Source organism: Zasmidium cellare, assembly GCF_010093935.1.
Source record: "Zasmidium cellare ATCC 36951 unplaced genomic scaffold M409scaffold_17, whole genome shotgun sequence".
Classification (NCBI taxonomy): domain Eukaryota; kingdom Fungi; phylum Ascomycota; class Dothideomycetes; order Mycosphaerellales; family Mycosphaerellaceae; genus Zasmidium; species Zasmidium cellare.
In genome coordinates this window covers 94,916-115,256 of record NW_022986961.1, presented here as the reverse complement: position 1 = coordinate 115,256, position 20,341 = coordinate 94,916, and the positions used below count along the sequence as shown (strand labels likewise).

General features: G+C 54.3%; 10 protein-coding genes across 10 annotated transcripts; 6 read left to right on the top strand and 4 right to left on the bottom strand.

Moving 5' to 3' along the window:
• Positions 1-226: 226 nt before the first annotated feature.
• M409DRAFT_22793 (uncharacterized protein) lies at positions 227-580 on the bottom strand (the record flags this gene model as incomplete). The annotated part of the gene is made up of 3 exons (XM_033806496.1): positions 227-255; positions 310-342; positions 409-580. 3 exons carry the CDS (start codon positions 578-580, stop codon positions 227-229), a joined length of 234 nt encoding a protein of 77 aa, XP_033667628.1.
• Positions 581-950: 370 nt separating this feature from the next.
• M409DRAFT_54529 (uncharacterized protein) lies at positions 951-1,349 on the top strand (the record flags this gene model as incomplete). Its single annotated transcript, XM_033812743.1, has 1 exon — positions 951-1,349. The coding sequence occupies one exon, from the start codon at positions 951-953 to the stop codon at positions 1,347-1,349; it is 399 nt and encodes a 132-aa protein (XP_033667627.1).
• Positions 1,350-2,423: 1,074 nt separating this feature from the next.
• On the top strand, positions 2,424-3,550 carry M409DRAFT_54528 (uncharacterized protein; the record flags this gene model as incomplete). The annotated part of the gene is made up of 2 exons (XM_033812742.1): positions 2,424-2,696; positions 2,753-3,550. The coding sequence occupies 2 exons, from the start codon at positions 2,424-2,426 to the stop codon at positions 3,548-3,550; spliced, it is 1,071 nt and encodes a 356-aa protein (XP_033667626.1).
• Positions 3,551-4,388: 838 nt separating this feature from the next.
• On the bottom strand, positions 4,389-6,323 carry M409DRAFT_22790 (uncharacterized protein; the record flags this gene model as incomplete). The annotated part of the gene is made up of 1 exon (XM_033806495.1): positions 4,389-6,323. One exon carries the CDS (start codon positions 6,321-6,323, stop codon positions 4,389-4,391), a length of 1,935 nt encoding a protein of 644 aa, XP_033667625.1.
• Positions 6,324-6,672: 349 nt separating this feature from the next.
• M409DRAFT_54526 (uncharacterized protein) lies at positions 6,673-7,248 on the top strand (the record flags this gene model as incomplete). Its single annotated transcript, XM_033812741.1, has 1 exon — positions 6,673-7,248. One exon carries the CDS (start codon positions 6,673-6,675, stop codon positions 7,246-7,248), a length of 576 nt encoding a protein of 191 aa, XP_033667624.1.
• Positions 7,249-9,153: 1,905 nt separating this feature from the next.
• Positions 9,154-9,570, bottom strand: M409DRAFT_54525 (uncharacterized protein; the record flags this gene model as incomplete). The annotated part of the gene is made up of 1 exon (XM_033812740.1): positions 9,154-9,570. One exon carries the CDS (start codon positions 9,568-9,570, stop codon positions 9,154-9,156), a length of 417 nt encoding a protein of 138 aa, XP_033667623.1.
• A 1,383-nt stretch (positions 9,571-10,953) lies between these two features.
• Positions 10,954-11,834, top strand: M409DRAFT_54524 (uncharacterized protein; the record flags this gene model as incomplete). The annotated part of the gene is made up of 3 exons (XM_033812739.1): positions 10,954-10,992; positions 11,196-11,415; positions 11,635-11,834. The coding sequence occupies 3 exons, from the start codon at positions 10,954-10,956 to the stop codon at positions 11,832-11,834; spliced, it is 459 nt and encodes a 152-aa protein (XP_033667622.1).
• A 371-nt stretch (positions 11,835-12,205) lies between these two features.
• Positions 12,206-13,009, top strand: M409DRAFT_54523 (uncharacterized protein; the record flags this gene model as incomplete). Its single annotated transcript, XM_033812738.1, has 2 exons — positions 12,206-12,353; positions 12,480-13,009. 2 exons carry the CDS (start codon positions 12,206-12,208, stop codon positions 13,007-13,009), a joined length of 678 nt encoding a protein of 225 aa, XP_033667621.1.
• Positions 13,010-15,093: 2,084 nt separating this feature from the next.
• M409DRAFT_22788 (uncharacterized protein) lies at positions 15,094-17,961 on the top strand (the record flags this gene model as incomplete). Its single annotated transcript, XM_033806494.1, has 4 exons — positions 15,094-15,145; positions 15,245-15,448; positions 15,516-16,729; positions 16,882-17,961. 4 exons carry the CDS (start codon positions 15,094-15,096, stop codon positions 17,959-17,961), a joined length of 2,550 nt encoding a protein of 849 aa, XP_033667620.1.
• A 1,093-nt stretch (positions 17,962-19,054) lies between these two features.
• M409DRAFT_54521 (uncharacterized protein) lies at positions 19,055-19,768 on the bottom strand (the record flags this gene model as incomplete). Its single annotated transcript, XM_033812737.1, has 1 exon — positions 19,055-19,768. One exon carries the CDS (start codon positions 19,766-19,768, stop codon positions 19,055-19,057), a length of 714 nt encoding a protein of 237 aa, XP_033667619.1.
• Between the last annotated feature and the right edge of the window lie 573 nt (positions 19,769-20,341).

Below are 20,341 nucleotides of genomic sequence, written 5' to 3'. Positions count from 1 at the left end.
CACAGTTTTATACAAGCTAGCGCTCGCGAAGCCAGCCAATCAGAGCCTCTTCATCCGTAATCCGACGGATGGAGGGCGACAGCAGTGTGAACGTGCTGAATTGGCCTGGATGCATGTAGTCACATAGGAAATGCCTCTCCTGCTTCACCTCATCCATGTCGTTGCCTCTGACCTGTATTCCACCGCCCTATCTCCATCTCCATCACAGCCTCCATAGCCAGCCCGTTTATGGCTTGTTCTTGTACGTCTGCCAGACTGTGCCATGTGTCAGCTCCTCCAATCGCTCCAGTGCTTGGTGTCCGTTCTTACCTGCAATGCCAAAAGGCGCGCTGAATCCAACGGCTGTGTCCTCAATCAGTCATGTCCCTTCTTCTCCACATTCACCACCCATTTTTCCATTTGACGTACCCATGAACGTCCAGTATCTCAGCCAGAAGAACCGCGTGAGTGGGTTAAAGGGGATGTTGCTTCGTGGGCCCTCGGGGTAGTGGTATGGCGAGGAGAACTGGGCGCGAGTCGAGTGGAAGCCGCGACGGCCAAGGGTGGTTGGGAAGCGGGCTGCGGCGGTTCGGGCGAGCATCTTGGGTTGTCAGCGCTGTCGGTGGTGCTTCTGCGCGGTGTAGTTACCTTGAATTGGAGCTGAGAGGAGGGGTGTGCTTTCAATTGGAGGTTGTCGTTGGAGCTACAACTTCGAGATTCAATGACGGGAGAGCTCGGCGACGTGCGGAAGGAGCCGCGATCACCTGACGCCTCACGCCAATGCGCTTTCGCTTTCGCATCGACACCTCTGCCTCCTCCATCAACACCATCTCGCCTTCGCCTTCGCGAGCGACATTGTAGACAACTGACTCACAGCAGAAGCGGCCAGTCAATACTGAAAATCTTCCTCGACGGGCAAAGCAGCCCAACAAATCCCAACTCGTCCCAAGTCAACATCGCCAGCCTCCACCATGGCCACTCCTCTCCTCGACCACTTTCCCACCTACTGGCGCGCCATGGGCCTCTCGGTCGCTGCCACTTTCGCCGGCCTCGGCTCGTTCGCCATACTCGCTCCAAAGCAATCCGTCGAGCTTTTCGGGATGAAATCAACCACCCCAGAGTCCGCAGCAGTGGGCGCCAACTCCATGTTCCTGCTCGGCGTTCGCGATCTCTCGTCCGCAGCTGCGCTGGCCGCCTTTTACTACCAAGAGAACCCGAATGCCATGGGTACTGTCATCATGTCCAGCATGATCCTCTGTGTCGCCGATTGTATGTGGATGTACAAGCTACGACGCGACGCTGCTGGACCGCTGCTGGGAGTCGGCGCTGCAATTTGGGCGTACATCGGCGTTGGACTGTTGAAATTGTGACGAAATGAAGGTATCCGACATCGTCAACGACCTTTTGCGGCTGCTGATCTTTTAGGACTCGAGACTATTTCATCGTACCAGTTTCACTCTATCTTATCGGACTGACCATTGTAACATTTGATCGACGATGTGAACACCACTAAAATCTTCTTTCAACCGCGTGCGATCTCGCAAAAACATCAAAAGTGCCATTGCTCCATTGTCAGAGAGCTGCAAAATCATGAAATGCCTGCCAAGAAGTTACATTCGAGTAAGTACTCAGGAAGCGTTCTATTTCTCAGTTCACCTGTCGCAAAACATTTCTCATTCCCAGCGTGCCGGCGGATCAAGCTCAGCCTCGCCCTCTCTGGAAAGTCCTGGGCAAACATGTCCGCTGGGCGGCTAAACCGGTCAACCACGAGGCCGCCCAAGCACAAGACGCCACAAATTGTTTGCCATGCCGTTCAACTTCACCCAAAGATTCGGACACTGCGATACAAGAAACAAGATGCATTCCCGAACTGCGCAAAGCCCCAATCGCAATCAGCGGCAAACGCGACTCCAGCTAGGCGCCGTATGACTCCAAAGCGCTTGCAGCCATACATTTATGTGGCTTCCCTGCACAGCGCCACATTCCACTCATGGCGCAAGCAAGAATGCCTGGCCGCTTCATAAGTTCGAAAATATCACAGAGCCGCATCGTCGCATCACGGGACCGAGGACTCACGATCGAGGAAGACCAGGCAGTGCGAACTGCAGGCACGAGAGTGGAGTCCCACGATTGGAGTGACTCGATCGAATAGATGCTGCGCTTTTATGTGCAATGCCCTGAACGATTGTATAGCCCAGAGGTCTGCTCCCCATCCATATGCCTGCGAAGGGGAAAACGATTGGCATCGCTGGAAGGGGAAGCCTGGCAGCTCGATGATGCCTCTATTCTGTGCCGTCGAAGCAACGACTCAGCCTTATGTAGCCGTCACCGAGGTCGAGCAGAGCCTCAAGAGGATATATGACAAGGCTAAAGGCACAAAAGGATTCCGTTCCCGGTAGGTACGCTCGACTTGGACATCAACACGCAGCATACATCGCTTCACTATGGATCCTTCGGCACCAGCATTCAACATTTCGCCAAGACGGACGATCAACAAGCCCGACTGGATCATCACCAGTGATGAAGTCGAGCAGGGCTGTATACTGTGGCTCGGGACACCTACAGAGACGATGGAGTCGCAGCGTCGGAGAGGAGCGCCCACTACGCAGGTGATCAACGCACAATCAAAGTTACCAGCCAACAACGGCATGTACGAGCATCCCTTTTTGGTGTTGTCAAGACCTGCTTCGGATCCATCCAGGATCTACTTCTTGCCTGTAAGTGATGCTTTGATACATTCTCTACCACGATGTACTCACTGAATTTATTGAAGATGACTTCCCTTGGCGGACAATCCCTCGCTTCAAAATACACCTTACGCAAAGCAGCATACCACCAAGCAACATTCCTGCCAGTCGCACCCGCCGAACTCCATCCTCTCTATCTTGCCGGAGACAATCGCTACCGCACCTTAACATTAAAGAACGGCGATCGTCTCGAGAAGTCGACCTACGTCAACGTCCGAGAACTCTACGAAATGGACTGGAGAGACGCCCAGCTCTACTGGGGATCCAATCCCACCCTCCGAAAGAAATGGAAACTCGACATGCCTTCAATACAAACCGTCCTCAACGTAGCGACGAACAACTTGAAGATCGCGGTGGAGAGGCAATACTTCCCCGCCTTGGAGAACGTGACTTTCTCTCCCACGAATCGTCTCGGACACGGATACAGATCTCAGCTCCTATCTCCCCTGCACCGCCGCCTATCCAACCATTCGAACATGATGCACCGCTCTCGGACTATCCCCGCTATGGCTTCTCCGATCTACCGTCCCATCACGCCCCCACAGCCTTTCGTCCAACGCTCACCGACAAGTCCTCCGAGATATGCCGTTCGATCGCAGCCTCCGACCATCCACCCAGCACTGCAGGCTGAGTTCTCTCCACCAGGTAACGTACAATCTGAACGCGCGGAGGGATCTCAGCAGGCGCAGAGGGCTGTGGAGGAGGAAACGCCTCTGCTCCTCTCGTACAACCTACAGACGCCGGGGGACGTGGAGCAGCCTGAGCAGCAGGGAGGCGAGTCAGTGTGTGGTGGTTGGTGGATGCTATGGTGCCCTTGTCAGTGAAAGAGGAACAGAAAGGAATACGTTCTCCCAAAAAGGATCTAAAGACGGGCGGTGGGGCAGGCGCGACATTGGGGTTTTGGATTGATGGGGGATGGAATAGAAGATTTTCAGAGTATGATGCGAATCTATCCTAGTTCTCTTCACTTTCGCCGTGATACTGATATCTGTCTTTCACAATTACCACTACTCTTCTCTATCGTGAAGGCCTCCCGTTGTAGCAGCATAAAAGCCCACACCGACACCTCCTGTCTTCCTCTTTCGCACACCAACACCCCAACCCACACCAACACGAATATTCCAACTTTTTCTTCTCCCAAAATCCCTCGAAGAAGTACCACCAATCCCCATCCCCTCAAATCTAACCCCCTTACGCAAAATGACCATCTCTCCTCCCACTTTCTCAAACAACATCCAGTACGACGACGACGACACAACCCTCCACAAACAAGACCCCAAGCCCCGATGCGTCTACTGTGGTGCGTACTTGTCGGAGGGGATGCATGAGTATTGGTGTGCGAGGGTTCGTTGATGTCAACCTACAATAAGGTCTTGCAGTTTGGTTTAATTTAGTATAGTTTAGCAATTCATCGATTTCGAAACGAAAGAAGAAAGGAGAGGAAATACAATAGGGGACCGCTCAAGTGCCACACCTACTCCTTCTTTCGTTCAAAGGTTTTCAATTCGGCGAAACCGCAACTCCACCATTCATTCTTTATGGAACTAACCCCAGCGCCTTGCTCTTGAAACCCGCACGCACCAACATCATCAGCCGTAGTCTACATCGTCTTCGTCTACACCCCTCTTTCGACTTCCAATCAACGCCTTTCATGCACCCCACCTAACTCGTCTGCAAAGCCGCCTGCCTCACACCCTCGGTGACCTCCTCCACCGCATCCCCAGCCTTAGGATTGCTCTCTGCGCCATCCTTCTCTGCGCTCTCGACCGCCTTGCCTGATTTTTCAGCCGCTTTCTTGGCTTTCTTCTTTTCCTTTTCGGCTTTCTTGGCCGCTTTCTTTTTCGCTTCCTCCTCCTTCGCCTTCTTCAGCTCGTCGCCGCCGAACATCTCCTTCCACTCCTGCTCCTTCTCGGGCTTGATCATCTTAAAGAGATGTTGAGCTTTGCCGATCTTGTGGCCCGCGGGGATGCTGGCGGCCTTCCACTCGTCTGGGATGATGAGCATCTCGGTCTGGAGTTGCTCGAGGATGGAACGGGTGGTAGCGGGCATGTAAGGTGCGATGACGGAGGCAAGGAGATGGACGTGGTTGACGGCCAGGTTGATAACGGCGTCGCATCGTTGTCGCTCGTTGTTGAAGAGGGAGTTGTCGATGCGGTTGTCTTGCAGCAGCTTGTTGCCGAGCGAAGAGATCTCACGGGCAACAACAAGACCTTGCTTTAAATGCACAGCATCCATCTCCTCGCGGTATTGCTTCAGCTTCTCGTTGACATCTTCAATATGCTTCGCCAGACCCTTCGCAACGTCGCTGGATGGGTCCAGTTCAGGGTACGCAGGAACGACCGAATCGTAGTTGGCAGAGTTGACGAACTTGAGAATGCGGTTGACAAAGTTGCCGAAGTTGTTGAGGAGTTCGTTGTTGTTTGCGGCAATGAAACCATCCCATTCGAATTCCGTATCACTGGTTTCGGGTCGTCTGAGAAGGAGGAAATATCGCCAGACATCGGCAGCTATTCCGGTGTCCTTCGCGCTGGTGCCGAACACGCCAATGTTGCGACTCTTGCTGAACTTGCCTCCTTCATAGTTCAGGTATTCGGTTGTGCTGAGGGTGTTGAGCATCGTCCACTTGTCGCCAGTGCCCAGCTGAGAGGAGGGGAACACCACAGTGTGGAAGGGGACGTTGTCCTTGCCCATGAATTGGTATAACTTGACGTTGTCTGGATTCCGCCACCATTTCTCCCACTGATCGGTATAGTTGGCAGTGATAGAGACATAGCCAATGCAAGCATCGAACCAGACGTACAACACCTTGTCACCGTAACCCTCCAACGGCACTGCAGTTCCCCACTTCAGATCTCTTGTGATACCTCTTGGCTTCAGTCCTTCCTTGAGCCATGCATTGGTGATGTTGACTCCATTGTCGCTCCACTGACCTTCTTCATGGCTCTTTCGGTTCCACTCTCCCACCTGGTCCTGCAGCTTGTCCAGCAGAAGGTAAATGTGCTTGGTCGGTCGTGCTTCTGGTGTTGCGCCGTCGAGCTTACACCTCGGTTTGATGAGGTCGAGTGGATCTAGCAAGTGGCCGCACTTGTCGCACTGGTCTCCTCGGGCATCCACATACCCACACAGCGGACATTCACCCTCCACAAATCGATCTGCCAAGAAGCCGTTGTGCTTGGTGCAGTAGGGTTGTGTGGTTGTCCTCTCCTCCAGGTACCCATTCTTGTATAGTTTCGTGAAGATATCCTGCGCGATATCCGTCTGCTGCTGTGTTGGCGTCCGGCCAAAATGGTCAAACTCGATCTCAAACCAGTCATACACCTGCTTGTGCAGTTTGTTGTACTTGTTGCACAGCTCTTGCGGTGTCACACCCTCCTCAATCGCCTTCGTCTCGGTCGCAGTACCGTACTCGTCCGTTCCACATATGAAGAGTGTCGGGTTGCCGCGTGCCTTGCTGTAGCGGGAGAAGACGTCTGCTGACAGCACCGATCCGATGACATTGCCCAGATGCGGGACGTTGTTGACGTATGGGAGGGCGGAAGTGATGAGGACATTCTTCTTGCCTTCCTCAGGCAGGATCTCGCGTTTTACGCCGTTCATAGCTGGTCGTGTGCTGCGAGAGGATGGGCGTGATTGCCCGGAGTCCGAAGTGGGATGCGGCTCGAGGTGGTGCTTTGTTCGTGGGCAGCGGCGGACAGTGTGAGAGGATCGTAGTGGAGTCGACAGCGATGTTGTATGCGACTGTGTCCGAGGAGTGTGTTTTGTTGGCGTGTAGTCGAAGTGTAAGGGTTGGTGGAATAAGAGGTGTGTCAAGTTCAATTTCTTGACATGCCCCTCCGACTCCAATGACTCAAGCTGCAGGGGTCACTCCACCTGCCAGCCCTACGACGCCACCACATTCCTCGGTCCATCTTCCCCGAAACACTCTCCAATCTCCTGAACTCTAACCATGGCTGCCGACGACGTCTTCGAAGATGTCTTGAACCTGGAAGAACAATACTACCGCGAGGGCTTCGAACTGGGTGTTGCAGATGGCTCCAAAAGCGGTCGCATCGAGGGACGGATCTTTGGTCTCGAAAAGGGGTTTGAGAAGTTTCTGGAGATGGGAAGACTGAATGGAAAGGCTTTTGTGTGGGAGGCCAGACTGCCGGATCATTCAGCAGGCTCGGAGTCGACGACGACCGCTGCGAGCGAAGTTCAGTTACCAGCTCTATCCGGGACGGAAAGATTGAAGAAACATGTGGACAGACTCGCTGCTTTGAGCGATCCAGATGGCCTGAGCACGGAAAACAGCGAGGATGCCGTATCTGAGTTTGATGACCGACTGAAAGATGCAAAAGCGAAGGCGACCTTGATCTCAAGAATCATAGGCGAAAATGAAGTTGATGCTGGCCAGCAAGGTGGTTCGCGGCCCTCCGCTGGGCGTGGCAGAGTAGTCCGCGTGAGACGCAACGACAGCAACGCAGCTCCACGAAATACTGGCGAGATGGAAGACTTTGTTGGCTTGCGTGGATCGAGAAGCTGAAAGCGACAAGAGAACATTGAGGTTGCACTTCTACGACTACGCACACAACAATTCGAGCGAAGCAGACGCTGCACTTCGAACTCGGAACTTCGATCAAACCCTCAGCCTCCTTCAAGTATCCCAAAGCAGGCTATAAAGGTGTCCAGGCTGCTGTCGTAAGCTACCAACCTGCTCCGGGATTCGGCCAAGCCTGGCGTACAAAATTTCGCAATCTGAGAAGAACTGCGCTGGACAGAGAATTCGACAGATCCCCTCGCAGGAGCCTTGCTGAGAACAACAGATGTGGAAAGCTCTCCGTCCGTGGACCAGCCTGAGACGACTCGCAACATACCTCTCTGCTTATGCGGCACCAACGGCGAGAGCTCTGAAGGTCAAGTGGCGTCGAAACGCCCCGGGGTTATTCATACCACGAACCAACGTCTGGGAAATGGTATGTTGCCACCACTGTTTGTGCAGTCAGGCCCGACAAGCTTGGAACTGTTCTGTCCTGCTACCAAAGCTGACTCGGCACAAAAGTAACGAACAGGAACGGGCAAAGCCATGGGGGAACAAACAAGCTCTTTCATAGCTCCAGCAGAACCAAGCGACGACACCAAAATACGCCCCGATTCATAGCTATCGAATCGCACTCCTGTCCGTTTACGACCAGTATGAAAAATTACACGTGACCTCGGCGTACCTTCCTTGTCGACCAACTTCACTTCTTTCCCCTATCCCTCAAGTCTTTCGTCCAGGACAGCAACGAAGACAGTGCCTTAGACTGCAGTGATGGGCGTGAGACTGGCTGGCATCGTGTGTCTCCAAGACGCACCTCAAAGCATAGTCAAATAAAGTTTTCGAAAATACTCTGCCAAGCTTCCATTCCGGGCAAAGTTTACCTACGCTCACCACAAAGAGCCACCGCAATACGCTGACCAAAACCAATCCTCGAGGCTCCATAGAGGCTGCAGCAACAGGACATATTCCGGCTGCAAAGCCTGGCGAGCTGTCCTCATCCAGCGACTCACGTTGCTCGGTTTGCTTACCAGCTACCGCACGGTCCTCGAACCCAACAATGAAGTCGACATAAGCACCTTACGAGTCAAGAAGCTTCCCCTAGTACCACGGTTTCCTCTCATCCCCACGAATCAACGTCCGACCAGGCCAAGCATGACACCGTGTCGATATCGCGTCAAGGCGCTGAGATAGGGTTTGGAAGATTCCTGCCTTGCGGGTGAGGTGTTTCTGCTTACTTCGAGTGCAAAAGTTTTCAAAGGCTTTTAGTCTGGTGGTTCCCTGGTACGGTAGCTTTACGTGTATGCTATTGTTTCTTGGTGGGTGAAGTGTGAATCGTTCGCGCTTCCCTTAGTAGCTTGGTTGCGATGTTTCCCTGCGAATTTGCGGTGCCATCCCCATAGCCTGTAGATCGACTATGCTGACCTGCATTTATTCGACAGGTTGGACCATGGAGAGAATGGGGAGATTTGAGCGGTACCCGGTAGAAACACATTGTGAGGTGAAAACAATGCACAGGGCCGTGCGCAGGCTATTGGGGTGTGAGGTGTTGTAGCGTACCATTCAAGCGCTCACAGGAAACATAAAAGAGCGCTGATAGACCGCAGAGGCGCTGTTTCCTTCCTCACTTCTACATCCCACTTGCTCGGTTGACCACTTCTCACTCACAAGAGAATTTTTTTCACATCGCAGCAAGCGCAAGGCTCAATCAATATCAATCATCATTTGATTTAGCCTCACATCATCGTTTATCGATCACATGCAAAGCAAGTCGAGCACCCTTACACTGCCCCTTCGCCATCACCATCACATGCAAACGATCGATTATCACAAGCTTCCCTTCACTTGCAATCACATGCAAATCCCCTTCACGCCCGAAGCACAAGCACAAGCCAAGATGGCTGAAATCACCTACCGCATGGCCTTCGCCAGCGTCCCCTTCACCCCCGCCGCCGACTGGGCATCCTCACTCGGAGCCCAAGTCACCCCTATCTCCCCTACTGCGCCCCTTGTCTCCGCCACATCCCCGCGGGCCAAGCTGACAGCAGCGTATCCCCCGGCACGGTCGTCTACCTCCCAGCGGAGAAGACCGTGCCGCGCGACTCGATCGTCCGCCACCAAGCGGCGGTCAACGCAGGCGCCTACGCCCACCCAGGGCTGGCCCTGCTGGAGTCGCGCTGCGGGCACCTCGTCTTCGTCGCGCCCGTGACCTCCTTCGACGGCGCGGGCATCCAGGCGAAGTACAACCGCATCGGCGCGGCGTCGTACGTGCATCTCGACCATGGGTACTGGATTGAGAAAGTCCTGCTCACGCCGCAGGGCGCCCATCTGCGCAAGCGCACGACCGTCACACAGACGGCGTTGGCGTACGCGCAGTGGGCGTACTGGGTCGCGGAGACGCACCGCCAGATCACGGGCATCGCCACACAGGTGATGGGCCGGCAGCAGACTGCGCTGCCAGAAGGCCAGATGCCGAGAGATCTTTCCTCATCATCAGCTTTCCCCGTGACGACGGGAGTCAGCCAGGGTGCTCTGTGGATCGACCAGCCCTCTGCGACGCCGTATTCCTTGGGGAAGGATGCGGTGTCGTGGAGGAGCGGGGGCAATCTCCCTAAGGTCGGCGGTGTGGAGGGGAGGGCGTCGTGGAGGAATCACCACGCGGCGTCCTCGGGGGCTGTCCCGTATGCTGTTGGCAAGAGCCAGGCTTCGTGGAGGCGCGGGTCGTGAGTATTTTTTACGTATCTTTTCCTTGGGTTTTGATGAGGTGATTCTGATGAAGTGATTCTGATGAGGTGATTTGATGGAGTATCAAGATTTTGGTGGAATGAGAGGATATGATGGGAGATTTATAACTGCCGGCAGCCCTATGTTTGAATATAGCGCACAATGATGACGAAAGTTTTCGCTGAAACCAACAATCTTCTCGCCTGTTTTCTTCTACACCCACAAATCCATGCCGCAGTCGAGGGCATGGTCGTTCTCGAGGTTGCGGGGATGTTGAGGCTGGACGAGAGCACGTACGAGCGCCATGTTGACTCTTCACGCCTTCTATAGCCAATGTTCCCCCATAATCAGAATTCAACACATACGGACCCTTGCGAGCCGCCCGTCTACGCTCATTGCGCTCGCCGATCGTCGCGGCTAGCCAGTCGTCCAGCTCCTCTGTGGAGGCGTAGGCGTAGACCTCGGCCAGCTTCTCGTCTCGTCCTGATAGTGAGTGTGTTTCCCTCCTTGCAGAGAAATGCAGCCTCCTGGGCTGCTCGTTCGGGAGGTGGAAGTCGCTCGATGGCGAGAAGCGGAATTTGGTACCTGCTCGCGGTAGATTCAACTCTACTTTTGTTCACTCTGCGCGGGGAAGATGTGAAATATCTTCATGATGTTGTCAAGCGCACGCTCGGAGTTTTGTACCTCTGGATACTCTCTGGCGTGAGAGGCGAGCTCGGCCGAGTGGTGACGCCGACCGAGGGCCACCAGTTCACGTAGTTTTCTCCAGCCACCGCGCTCATAGGGTGGTCCGTCTTCTCGTAGCCAGGCTGGGATAGACGGGCATCGATGGCAAACCGAAACTGTTGAGGTGCACCTATCATGCGCACGACTCCACCACGTGTCCAATCCTTCAATATTTAGGCCGCCAAACCTTTTCTCAACATCTCGACCAGCACAACAGCAACGGCGGCGACCAGCGCAGACGTCCGGTGTGCTTCTGCAAGTATGGCCCAGAGACAGACTCGTTCGCCCTCAGCGCGGCATGTGAGCTTTTCTCCTCGGTTGCATAAGCGCCGATCTCACAGGCCGTGTGATGGGTAAGTAGGCCGTGTGAAGGTAGTGTGCGCTTTCCTGCTCGTGAGCGCAAACCGCCGCTGATGCGCTCTATGCGAAATTTGCTCTCTGTCATGGATATTCAGTCAGGTATGCGATAGTCCCACCATCTTTGCCTGCTCGGCAACGGTTAGTCCACCCCTAAAAGACCCGCCCTTGCTCTTGCCCCTGCGCTCGCAGCACGCGATCTCGAGACTTCATGTTACGCATCGAACTCCCAACACAACAACTCTTCTCATTCCCCTCAAATTTTCCATCTCCTTCCAACCACTCGAAGGCACCCGATACTTCCGAAACCGCCGCTGCGGTCGGTCGGTGCGAGGATGCAAGTTAGAGGTGAACTGACGGCTGATGGTGAGATATTAGCTTTAAGAGATATTTTCCGCTTCTATCAACCGTGAATATGAAGGATCGTACATGTTGCGTGAGGTTGAAGCGATCTGTTTTGTCCGCAGTGTCGGACGTGTACGCAAGCAGGGCAGACCTTTGAAGAGGATGGCATTCCGCCAATGTCAGTCCCATTCCCGACTTTCCGTCTCCTCCAATCTCTGCTTGTAGCTATGCATAGCATAGTCGCCCTCGAATTCGTGGAGAAGGTGCAAGGTGAAGTCGAAAGTCAAGCGCTTCAGAAAAGCCGAAGCCGAAGTCTTGCCGATCAGCGCTCGTCTTCCTCTCTGCTTTCATCCTCATCCTTTAACACAACGCTCTGCAACCCGTTCCATCCTGAAGCGCCTCTATTCGCAGCTCTCCTTCCGATTCCCCAGGATGGGTGAAGCTTCCCGCGCGAACGATGAGGGACGAGGGCCGTGAAACGGCGTCCGGCGCGCTCGTCGATGGAGTTATGGTCGGGAACGCGTACCAGAAAGGACAATTGGAGCACGCAGTGTGGTCTGGTTGGACTTGATTAAAGACCGCGCCGTAGAAAGAGCACATGAGTCGAGTAAAAGAGACTGTAACAGATGCGGTCGGTGTGGAGAAACACAACAAAAGCTGGAATACACCGCCAAAAACTCGATAATAGACCAGACCGCGAAGATCCTTGCAACATGGACATGGTCAAGGGATTAGTCTCGACACTTGACACTTGACACTTGACACTTGACACTTGACACTTGACGCTTGCGACTCATAATGGCTGCGCTGCATGTCGCGCCATCGAGAGCGGGACGGTTTCGTCGGGAGATTCGGCGTTTGGATGCTACGTGGTTACGTACACGGTAGGGAGTGTGAGGATGAGGATGGGGATGAGGATGTACTGCCCAGCCTCAGCTGTGAGAATGTGGGAATGACAGGTAAGGTAGGCAAGACGTCAGGTCCAACTGATCTTTCGATGGAAGTGCGATGACCAGCGAGGCGCGAGATTGTGCAAGTCTCACTCCAAGAATTCCCGTCTCAAACACCAAATCTCGCCAAACCAGTCCCTCGAGGAGATGAAGACATCCATTCAGCCATCGCACCATCGCCATTCACCACCACGAACGAGAGAGAGAGAGAGAAACACGAACGCCGCCCAAAGGAGACCGAATCGAAACACCCCGCCACCGCACTCCCCGCATCCGGCAAGAGAGCACACGACACCGACTCACTGCACCCAAAGATCCCACGTCTCAGGAACTCAGAGAAGAGGAGAGAAGAGGGGAATAGGAAAGTGAGCACACGACCGATGATGCAAGGAAAAGAGTTTGACACATGTACTGTATATATGTATCGAAAGTTTGTAGACGAGGAACAGGATGTACCGGTGGTACTGGCCGTTGGAACGCACAGGTTTCACGGAAGTTTGGTTCGACGAAGGGGAGATCTGCAGAAGCCGTGGAACTCCACGTCCCGCGCCGACGGATGGAAGAGGATGTTGTGTAAGGTAGAGACACCTTCTCTTTCGGTCGGTGGAAAAAGTAGTCGGTCAGTCATGGTGATGTATTGTCGCTTGGAGGCGAGTAAGATGTAGATGTATATGCAGATGCAGATGCAGACGCAGATGCGGACAGGGATCTCGGACAGGACACCGCTGTGGTGATGATTGGAGGTATATACGTGTCGCATGAAAGTGCTGTTGAATCCTTTCCGGCATGTAAAAAGAGCTGTTCGTCGACAAGGGTCCCTGCCATAAAAGACGGCAAATTTCCAAGGAGCTTCGTTGCTCTGCTCACCTCTCACTCTGCGCAAGCGCGAAGAAAGTTTTTTTTCTTCATCATTCGCGAGCGAAGCCCTACACAGGCTACTCATCCTGTTTTGATGGTAACCGCGCTGTTCGCCCCCGGGACGTGAAGATCGCAGTGTCCCTTGTGGAGACGCGTTGTGGAGGTTCCGATGCGAAAAAGGGTCGACGGGCCGAAGAGAGCAGAACTGGAGGTGAGGCCGAGTACGAAGGGCCGAGCGGCGTTCTTGTCGTTCTTATACGATGTATTGGATAAGTGGGTTGGTTGGTTGGTTGGTGGGAGGGGGGACCTTGTTCATGATGATGAACCGCGTGGGGCAGTGAGTCCACTTTTGATGTCTTGAGCCGAGAGGATGGACAAGCCGTGCGAAGCACTTTTCGCGTCGTAGGATGAGCCGGAGCCCGCCGCTTTTACAATACTGTGATGTGAGAGGCGCGCGGCGAGATCACGTAAAGCGGTTTGAATTGCGTTTGCCGGATGTTCTGCTTGAAGGATTGTGTGAGGTGCAGTAGCTTGGAAGAAGAAGAGCTTGAGGATCAGAGTTTGGGAGGAGGCGTCGTTAGTAACTTATCTCCGACATCGATACTTCGTCAAGCAGCACTATTTGCCTGCTTCTCGTATTTGTTCGCATGGATACCATCTCTTGTCGGACTGCGTAATTCGCAAGGATCATGTACTTTGCTTCACTCGGTCTCGAAGACTCGATATGCAACTACATCTCCTCGGCCGGCACTTTCAACGAGGGACGGCAGGAGGAGCGGTCGGTTGAGATCATGCATGGATGGATGCTCGTGCGGTTGGGCGGCCCGCATATTCTTGCAGGGCGGCGTGCAAGCTACTGTCGCATGCCGTGCAACAGGAGTGGTGTCGCGTGAGCAGAGCTAAGCAGAACGATGCCTGCATCCACTTGGTGGTCGAGCAGACCCTTTTGCATGTGCGACGTGACGGCTTTTGCTCAGGGTAGGGTTGTGTGTATCCCACGCCTTCTGGCTGACTGTGATGGTGGTGGAGCTGCCAGGCGTGCGGTGAAAAGATTGTGCTGTCGATGGCTGGGAGGCGTGGGTTTTTAGTTTCTTGGACGAACAGCTGATGTGCAAACTGCTGCTCGTGCGGCGAAAGGTTAATTTGATAACGCCAGTTTGAGTTTGGACGGGTCGGCAATTCCAGACCGCGGGCGAGGGCGAGACCGTGTGCGGGGCCGTCGAGAAAGAAAGACCAGACGAGACGATGAGCAGGTTGTTTTTACGATATCGATACTGAGTAGTCGCACAACTGCTGGGGCTCCCTTGGTCAAGCTCACACCTGTGTTGGACTGGCATCGACAGGATTTGTTAATGGAAATGTCGCCGGCGAGACAAGACAGTCTTGCCAATGCCGGGGTTGTTTGGTACGGCTCAACGACGTGTCGTGACGTTGGCGGGAGGCTGCGACCAGGGAAGCGTGCGCCGTGCGTGCTGGTGCCGGCGGATAATCTCATCTGGTCGTGTGCTCACATTCCCAAATCGTGTGATGGCGGTGGTGAGCAGCGACGGGTGCGACGTGATTGGGCCGAGTGGGAGGGCGGGGGTGGGCGAGGGTGGCAGGGATGGTTTGACGTCGCCCTTCTCACCTCTGTGCCTCTCGCAGACGCTCACACCCTGGGAAAGTTTGGTTGACGGATGAGACCAATGGGTGGCCATGCGCATCCACAGAACCTCCTGCCCTGCCCTTCCCTTCGCTTTCCCCACTCCAGAGCTGCTTGAAATACTGCTGCACCGCCGCCGCCCGTCACCTCTGCTCAACCGCATCCCACTGCCGCCACACTATCACCAACACCACCCACATGTCACTGCAATAACACCTGCTCCTCCCGCTGCTGTTGTTGTTATCCGCCATGAAGTACGGCAAAACTCTCCGTCAGCGATCCGTCCCCGCGTGGAACTGCTGTATGTGAATTTCCCCAAAATTTCCCGTTTCTCAACACTTTTCCAATGCCGCAGCTTGGTTCGCCGACGTCGAGATGGTCACTAACATAGCTTCCTCAGACAACATCGAGTACGACAAGATCAAATACTACATCAAAGAACAGACCACCCCCGGCAATGGCAAGGCCGTGGCCATCCCCGGGCGAGGAGAGCTCGACAAGGCATTGGACTTTGAGGATAAGCTACATCAGATACTAGCAGACAGTTACGCCAACATCACCCTGTTTGTTAAGAGCAAGTCGGGTGAAATCCGCTCAAGACTCGGTAGGGTCGTCCTCATTTCCTTCATTTCAATTCACTTCGTCATGCGTGGTTCGCTTACTTCTCGCAGCCCAGAATGAGAAACAACTCGCAAAGCTCGCGACCCGGCCGAAGGCGTTCAAATCGAATAGGATCCCTCTGAGCGAGCTTCAGGCATATGCGTGCATCGAGAAAGATGTCATTCGCGCCGGTCAGGATATCGAGAGCTTGTCGAGGTTCATCAGCGCTCAGCGGACCGCCTTTCGCAAGCTTCTGAAGAAGTACAGAAAGTGGACTGGTTCGACCACCCTCGACGAACGATTCAACAAGGGCGTCTTCAACGATCCCAAGGGATTCCATCGATTCGATGCTGGCCCGCTGCTGGGCACTTACTCGACTCTGCTACATACCATCAGAGTGCAGTATGGGAAGCTCATAGGCGCGCCGTCCAACTCAAGACCAGATACCCCTCTCGAAACAATCGCCGAAGGTTCTGCCACGATCAGGGAGCTGCAAGATGAGCTGGATAAAGAGCAGAAGTCGGCTTTTGATACAAGCATGATGACGGTCCCGCTGGGCAAGCGTAGCACTTTGGCCAGCTACTTTGTACACCCGGAGAATGTCATGGAGTTGGAGGTCTTCTTGATGCAGTATGCGAAGTACCACCTCCACAGAAGCCGAAACAACTCGTTGGCATCGCAGATTCACGACCTGAGCAAGTTGACCAGCTTCACCCCTGCCGAGCCAGACGTATCCGACTTCCACACCATTGCAGCCGATGATGTTGACCGATACTTGAATGAGGAAAGGAGTTGGAAGACTGATGACATTGAGCGAAGGTCGGGAAGCATTCCACAGCGGACAACAGCAGCCCTTCGCTGGTCGGGAGATGAGCTAGCGATGGCATCTTTGCGCACAAAGAATGGCAACGTCAGCCGGGCCTGCGTGAGCCAAAAGAACATTCTCGACTTCTTCAGCAAGGACGAGCAATTCCACGCGCCGCTCGAAACTGCACATGGCGAGGATGGTGAAAGTATTGAAAGAGTGCGAAGTGACATGATGGTCAAGGATAAAGTCCGGCCTCTATATCACTTTGCGTCTTGTCGCTCGCGATTCGTGGGTCTTGAAGACGGTGAGGCGGGGCTTTGTCTTGCTACGCTTGATACTGGCATCAGGATTGACAAGGCTGACGCACGGGTTGTGGATACGAAGAGGGCGGCCAAGTTTCCTTTTGGGGTATTGACAGTGCGACAAGAGGGCTTTCCATCGACACAGTTGCTTTCTGTCCTTGATGAGAGTCATTTGGTAAGTTCTAAGAGATTCTGCTTGCTGTGTGACTTGCAGGGCATGCACCCACATCAAACCGCCTCGAAAGTTCGAACAGCGTCCAACGCCGCGAACACCTCCACCACCATCCATATAGCACTTCATCCAGCATAAAGCTAACTATTTTCAAGGTCGAGCGGGTGCCTGGATTCTCCCTCGAGTACCATTGCATCTGGGAGCTGATGAAGACGGAAAAAGATATTCCCGCACCAGCCTGGGAGGCCACACTCGGACGAGACATTCGCAAGATCCCAAAAACACCCCCGATGCCACCACGCTCGAGCTCGAGACAGATGTCGGGAGAACGAAGTCCACTTACACCCCCGGTCAGGCGTTCGAGTGCGAAAGATAGGTTAGGATCGGGTGCAGGGTTCAGGTCTGTTGGAGTTGGTGCGAACGCTGCAACCCAGCCCCAGACTCTACAAACCGTCATGAGTCCACGAGACAGCAACGATGGTACAGTCGACAGCGGAACCGCCGTGGAGCAGTCGAGCGCTGAATCGCACCTCTCCGCCCTCGAGAACCCACCCCTCCGAGCCTTCCGCAAGAAGAAGCGACCCAACTACCCTGAAGCACCCACGCGATCGCTGAAGCAACCCCAAACAGAACAACAAAGATATTGGAACGAATACGACAATCCAGAGGAAGGAGGGTCCGATGAGGGCGGCTACGCCATCTACGTCGACCCCTACGAAACCTCGCCCCTCGAACGCGCCATCGATAACTTCTTCGGCAAGCTGGGGAGTCTCTTCAGGAAGCAGTGGCCTAGTGAGGAGGAACCTCTCCTCCAACAACACGCCGCGCCCTCGGACCCCATCGACGAGGAATCTTCCGACGACGAACTCGCCACGGCCACGACGCCCAACTTCGGCACTTTCGCGCAAACCACCACCGCCACCACGCCGCGGGCGCAGAAACACCGCTCCCTCCTCCTCACGCACCTCGCCTCCGCCTCCCTCCTCATCTCCGCCGTCTTCCTCCTCGTAGGATACATCCTCTCCGCGACCGGCAAACACAAACTCGTGACGGAAGTGCGCGTCGGAGTGGTGCTCTGCGTGGTCTGTGGACTTGCGGCGGCGTTGGCCGGGTTTCGGCTCGTGGTGGTGCGGAAGAGGGAGGAGGTTGCTTTGTGGATGTGGTGGGGGGCTTTTGGGGTTTTGATGGGCGAGGCGGTTGCTACTGGGGGGTTGTTGGTGGGGGTTTTTGGGTAGGACTCGAGATCTTGAGAGGGTGATGAGGGGTGGGGTGGGGTGGGGTGAGGAGTGAGGGGTGAAGCGGGAAGGGGTGTGTGTAATGGGAGTTGTGTTTTGTGGATATTCTTTCTTTCTTTCTTTATACAGTAAGGAAGGGAGGGTGGATCGATGGTTTTGTACAGCGTACAGCGTACAGCGGACTGGGACCAGGGACAGGACAATGGGTATAGACGAAAGGGCGGGCAACTGCGATGAGCGATTCCAAGCAAAGCGAAGCGAAGCAGGGCATGCTTCCGGGTTCCTTTCTGGGCGGATATTTAGCGAGCGTGGGAGGGTCGTTCTTGTATTTCTTCGTTTCCTTCCAGGAGGAGTCATTGAGCAGTTCGGTGGTGGGTGGGGTATGGGTGTTTCTTAAATAATGAATGAGACGACTGACTTGACTTCACTTGAGTTACTGTGATTCTTTTTCTTTCATTTCAGAGTTGTTTGCGTTTTGGGGGATGGATGAGTGGGATGAAGCGTTATGAGGACCGTGGGATTTCTACGTCTGTTTCTCTACCTCTTAGACTTTATAGTATGTAGTTGTATATGACCAGCGACGATCGCTGGCAAAGGGTTGGTTGGTTGGTTGGTTGGTTGGTTGGTTGCGATCGAATCGAATCGAATGGGATACTTGAAGACGCTGGCTGGCTGGATGGCTGGATGATGCGGCACGAGGGAGGGAGGGAGGGAGGGAGGGATGGATGAGTTGTGCGTCGTTTTGATTTTTGACAGATGCTTTCGTTTACAGTGCTTCTGTTTTTGTTTGTATCTTCTTCTTCCGTGAGAAGCCCGTCTATCAATTCGTTTCGTTTCATGGCGCTTTTCTTAGCTTGGGACTTGTGGGAGGGGAAGAAGGAGAGATGGGGTGCATAGTCTCTCTGGGGAGAGAAATGGAGTTTGATACGTTGGTATGAACTGATGGTTTTGAGTTAATTCGCTCTGTTGAGAATCTACAAGAAGCTGCATGCTCCTTTAATTGCCGTTTCAGATGGGAGGATGCTCGCTGCGGCGCTTCGTCCTCTTCACCCGTTCATCCCCTTCGTCAGAGCTACTCGTTGACTGTAGGGACTCAGGCTGCGTTCTTTTCGTACTGCTGGTGCTGGTGGGGCGGGTCGGGCGGCGGGTTCTCCTCGAGTGTCTCGATCTGGCTCTCGTCCGCCTCGGTAGGGGGATCTTGACCTTGATCTCGATCGAGAGTGGACTTCCCTCCTTCGTGCGTAATCTGGCGATCTCCGTCTTTGCGGCGGTGCTGGTACCTCGCGGGACGGGCTTCGATCTCTGGGGTTTCCTCTTGCTGGTGGCGAGTCGTCGCGAGTCCTGTACGTCCGTGACTTAGAGTAGGGAGAGCGGGAGTCGCCTCGTTTTGCGCTCTTGGGCCGAGATGATCGAGGGCTGCTAGGTCGTCGTTTTCGCGGTGATGGTGAGCGGGACTTGGATCGGTTGGTTGAGCTTGTGGAGACAGAGTCCGTGGAGGTGGAGCGTCTTCGTTTGGCCTCGTCGCGTTCCGAGGAGTGAGAGGGGCGGCCTCGTTTGGGGGATTTTGATGGATGGGGGTTGGATTCGAGTTTTCTGAACACGTAGATGTTAGCATGATCACGGCTATATTCGCAATCATGGCTTCCTCACTTCGTCTCAACTTTCGGCTCAGGCGCCACAGCTGAGATTTTGGGCGCGAGCTTCGGGTTGTGGAATTGTTGACTTCGTGAGGGTCGGGAGACGTAGGGTCGGTCTTGTTGTGTCGAGGTGCATTCGTAGCTGTAGTGGCCTGGAATGAGATTAGCATGAGGTTTGTGGAGTGATTGGAGATGGAGGGAGATACCCTTTTTCAGACATTTTTGGCAGAGTGTGGCTGGGGTTGCCTTTGAGGGGCCGCCGGTTTTATAGCGGTTCATATTCAAGTTCTTGGCAGTTGAGTAGGAGTTGGAGTGCAATCAGTGTTAAATATTTGACAGTCTGCAAATATGTTGTTGGAATTAATGTCTATCACAAGCCATGATTGAAGTTCATGTTGAAGGCGACAACTCAAGCTTCACACTAACTACGGCCCGCGCGGATACAACCGCCGTTTGACGGCTTTGATTCAAGGCACATCATCTCACCTTGAACCTCGCACAAGGCTCAAAACCTGGCGACAGCGTCGACCTCGTCCTGCCTGCCCACCACGCAACTACCACCACCACCACCCCTCGTCGCCGCCGCCGCCGACTCGATTCTGCGAGTCGACCAGCGACGTCCATCCTCCCCCGCGACGGCGCACCACTCCTCCCTTCACCACTTTGCGGTCAAAATTCCCTCGCGCGACTCCGGCTCCATGTGCGCGCAGCACAATGTCCCAACTTCTGGCGCTGGACTTGAC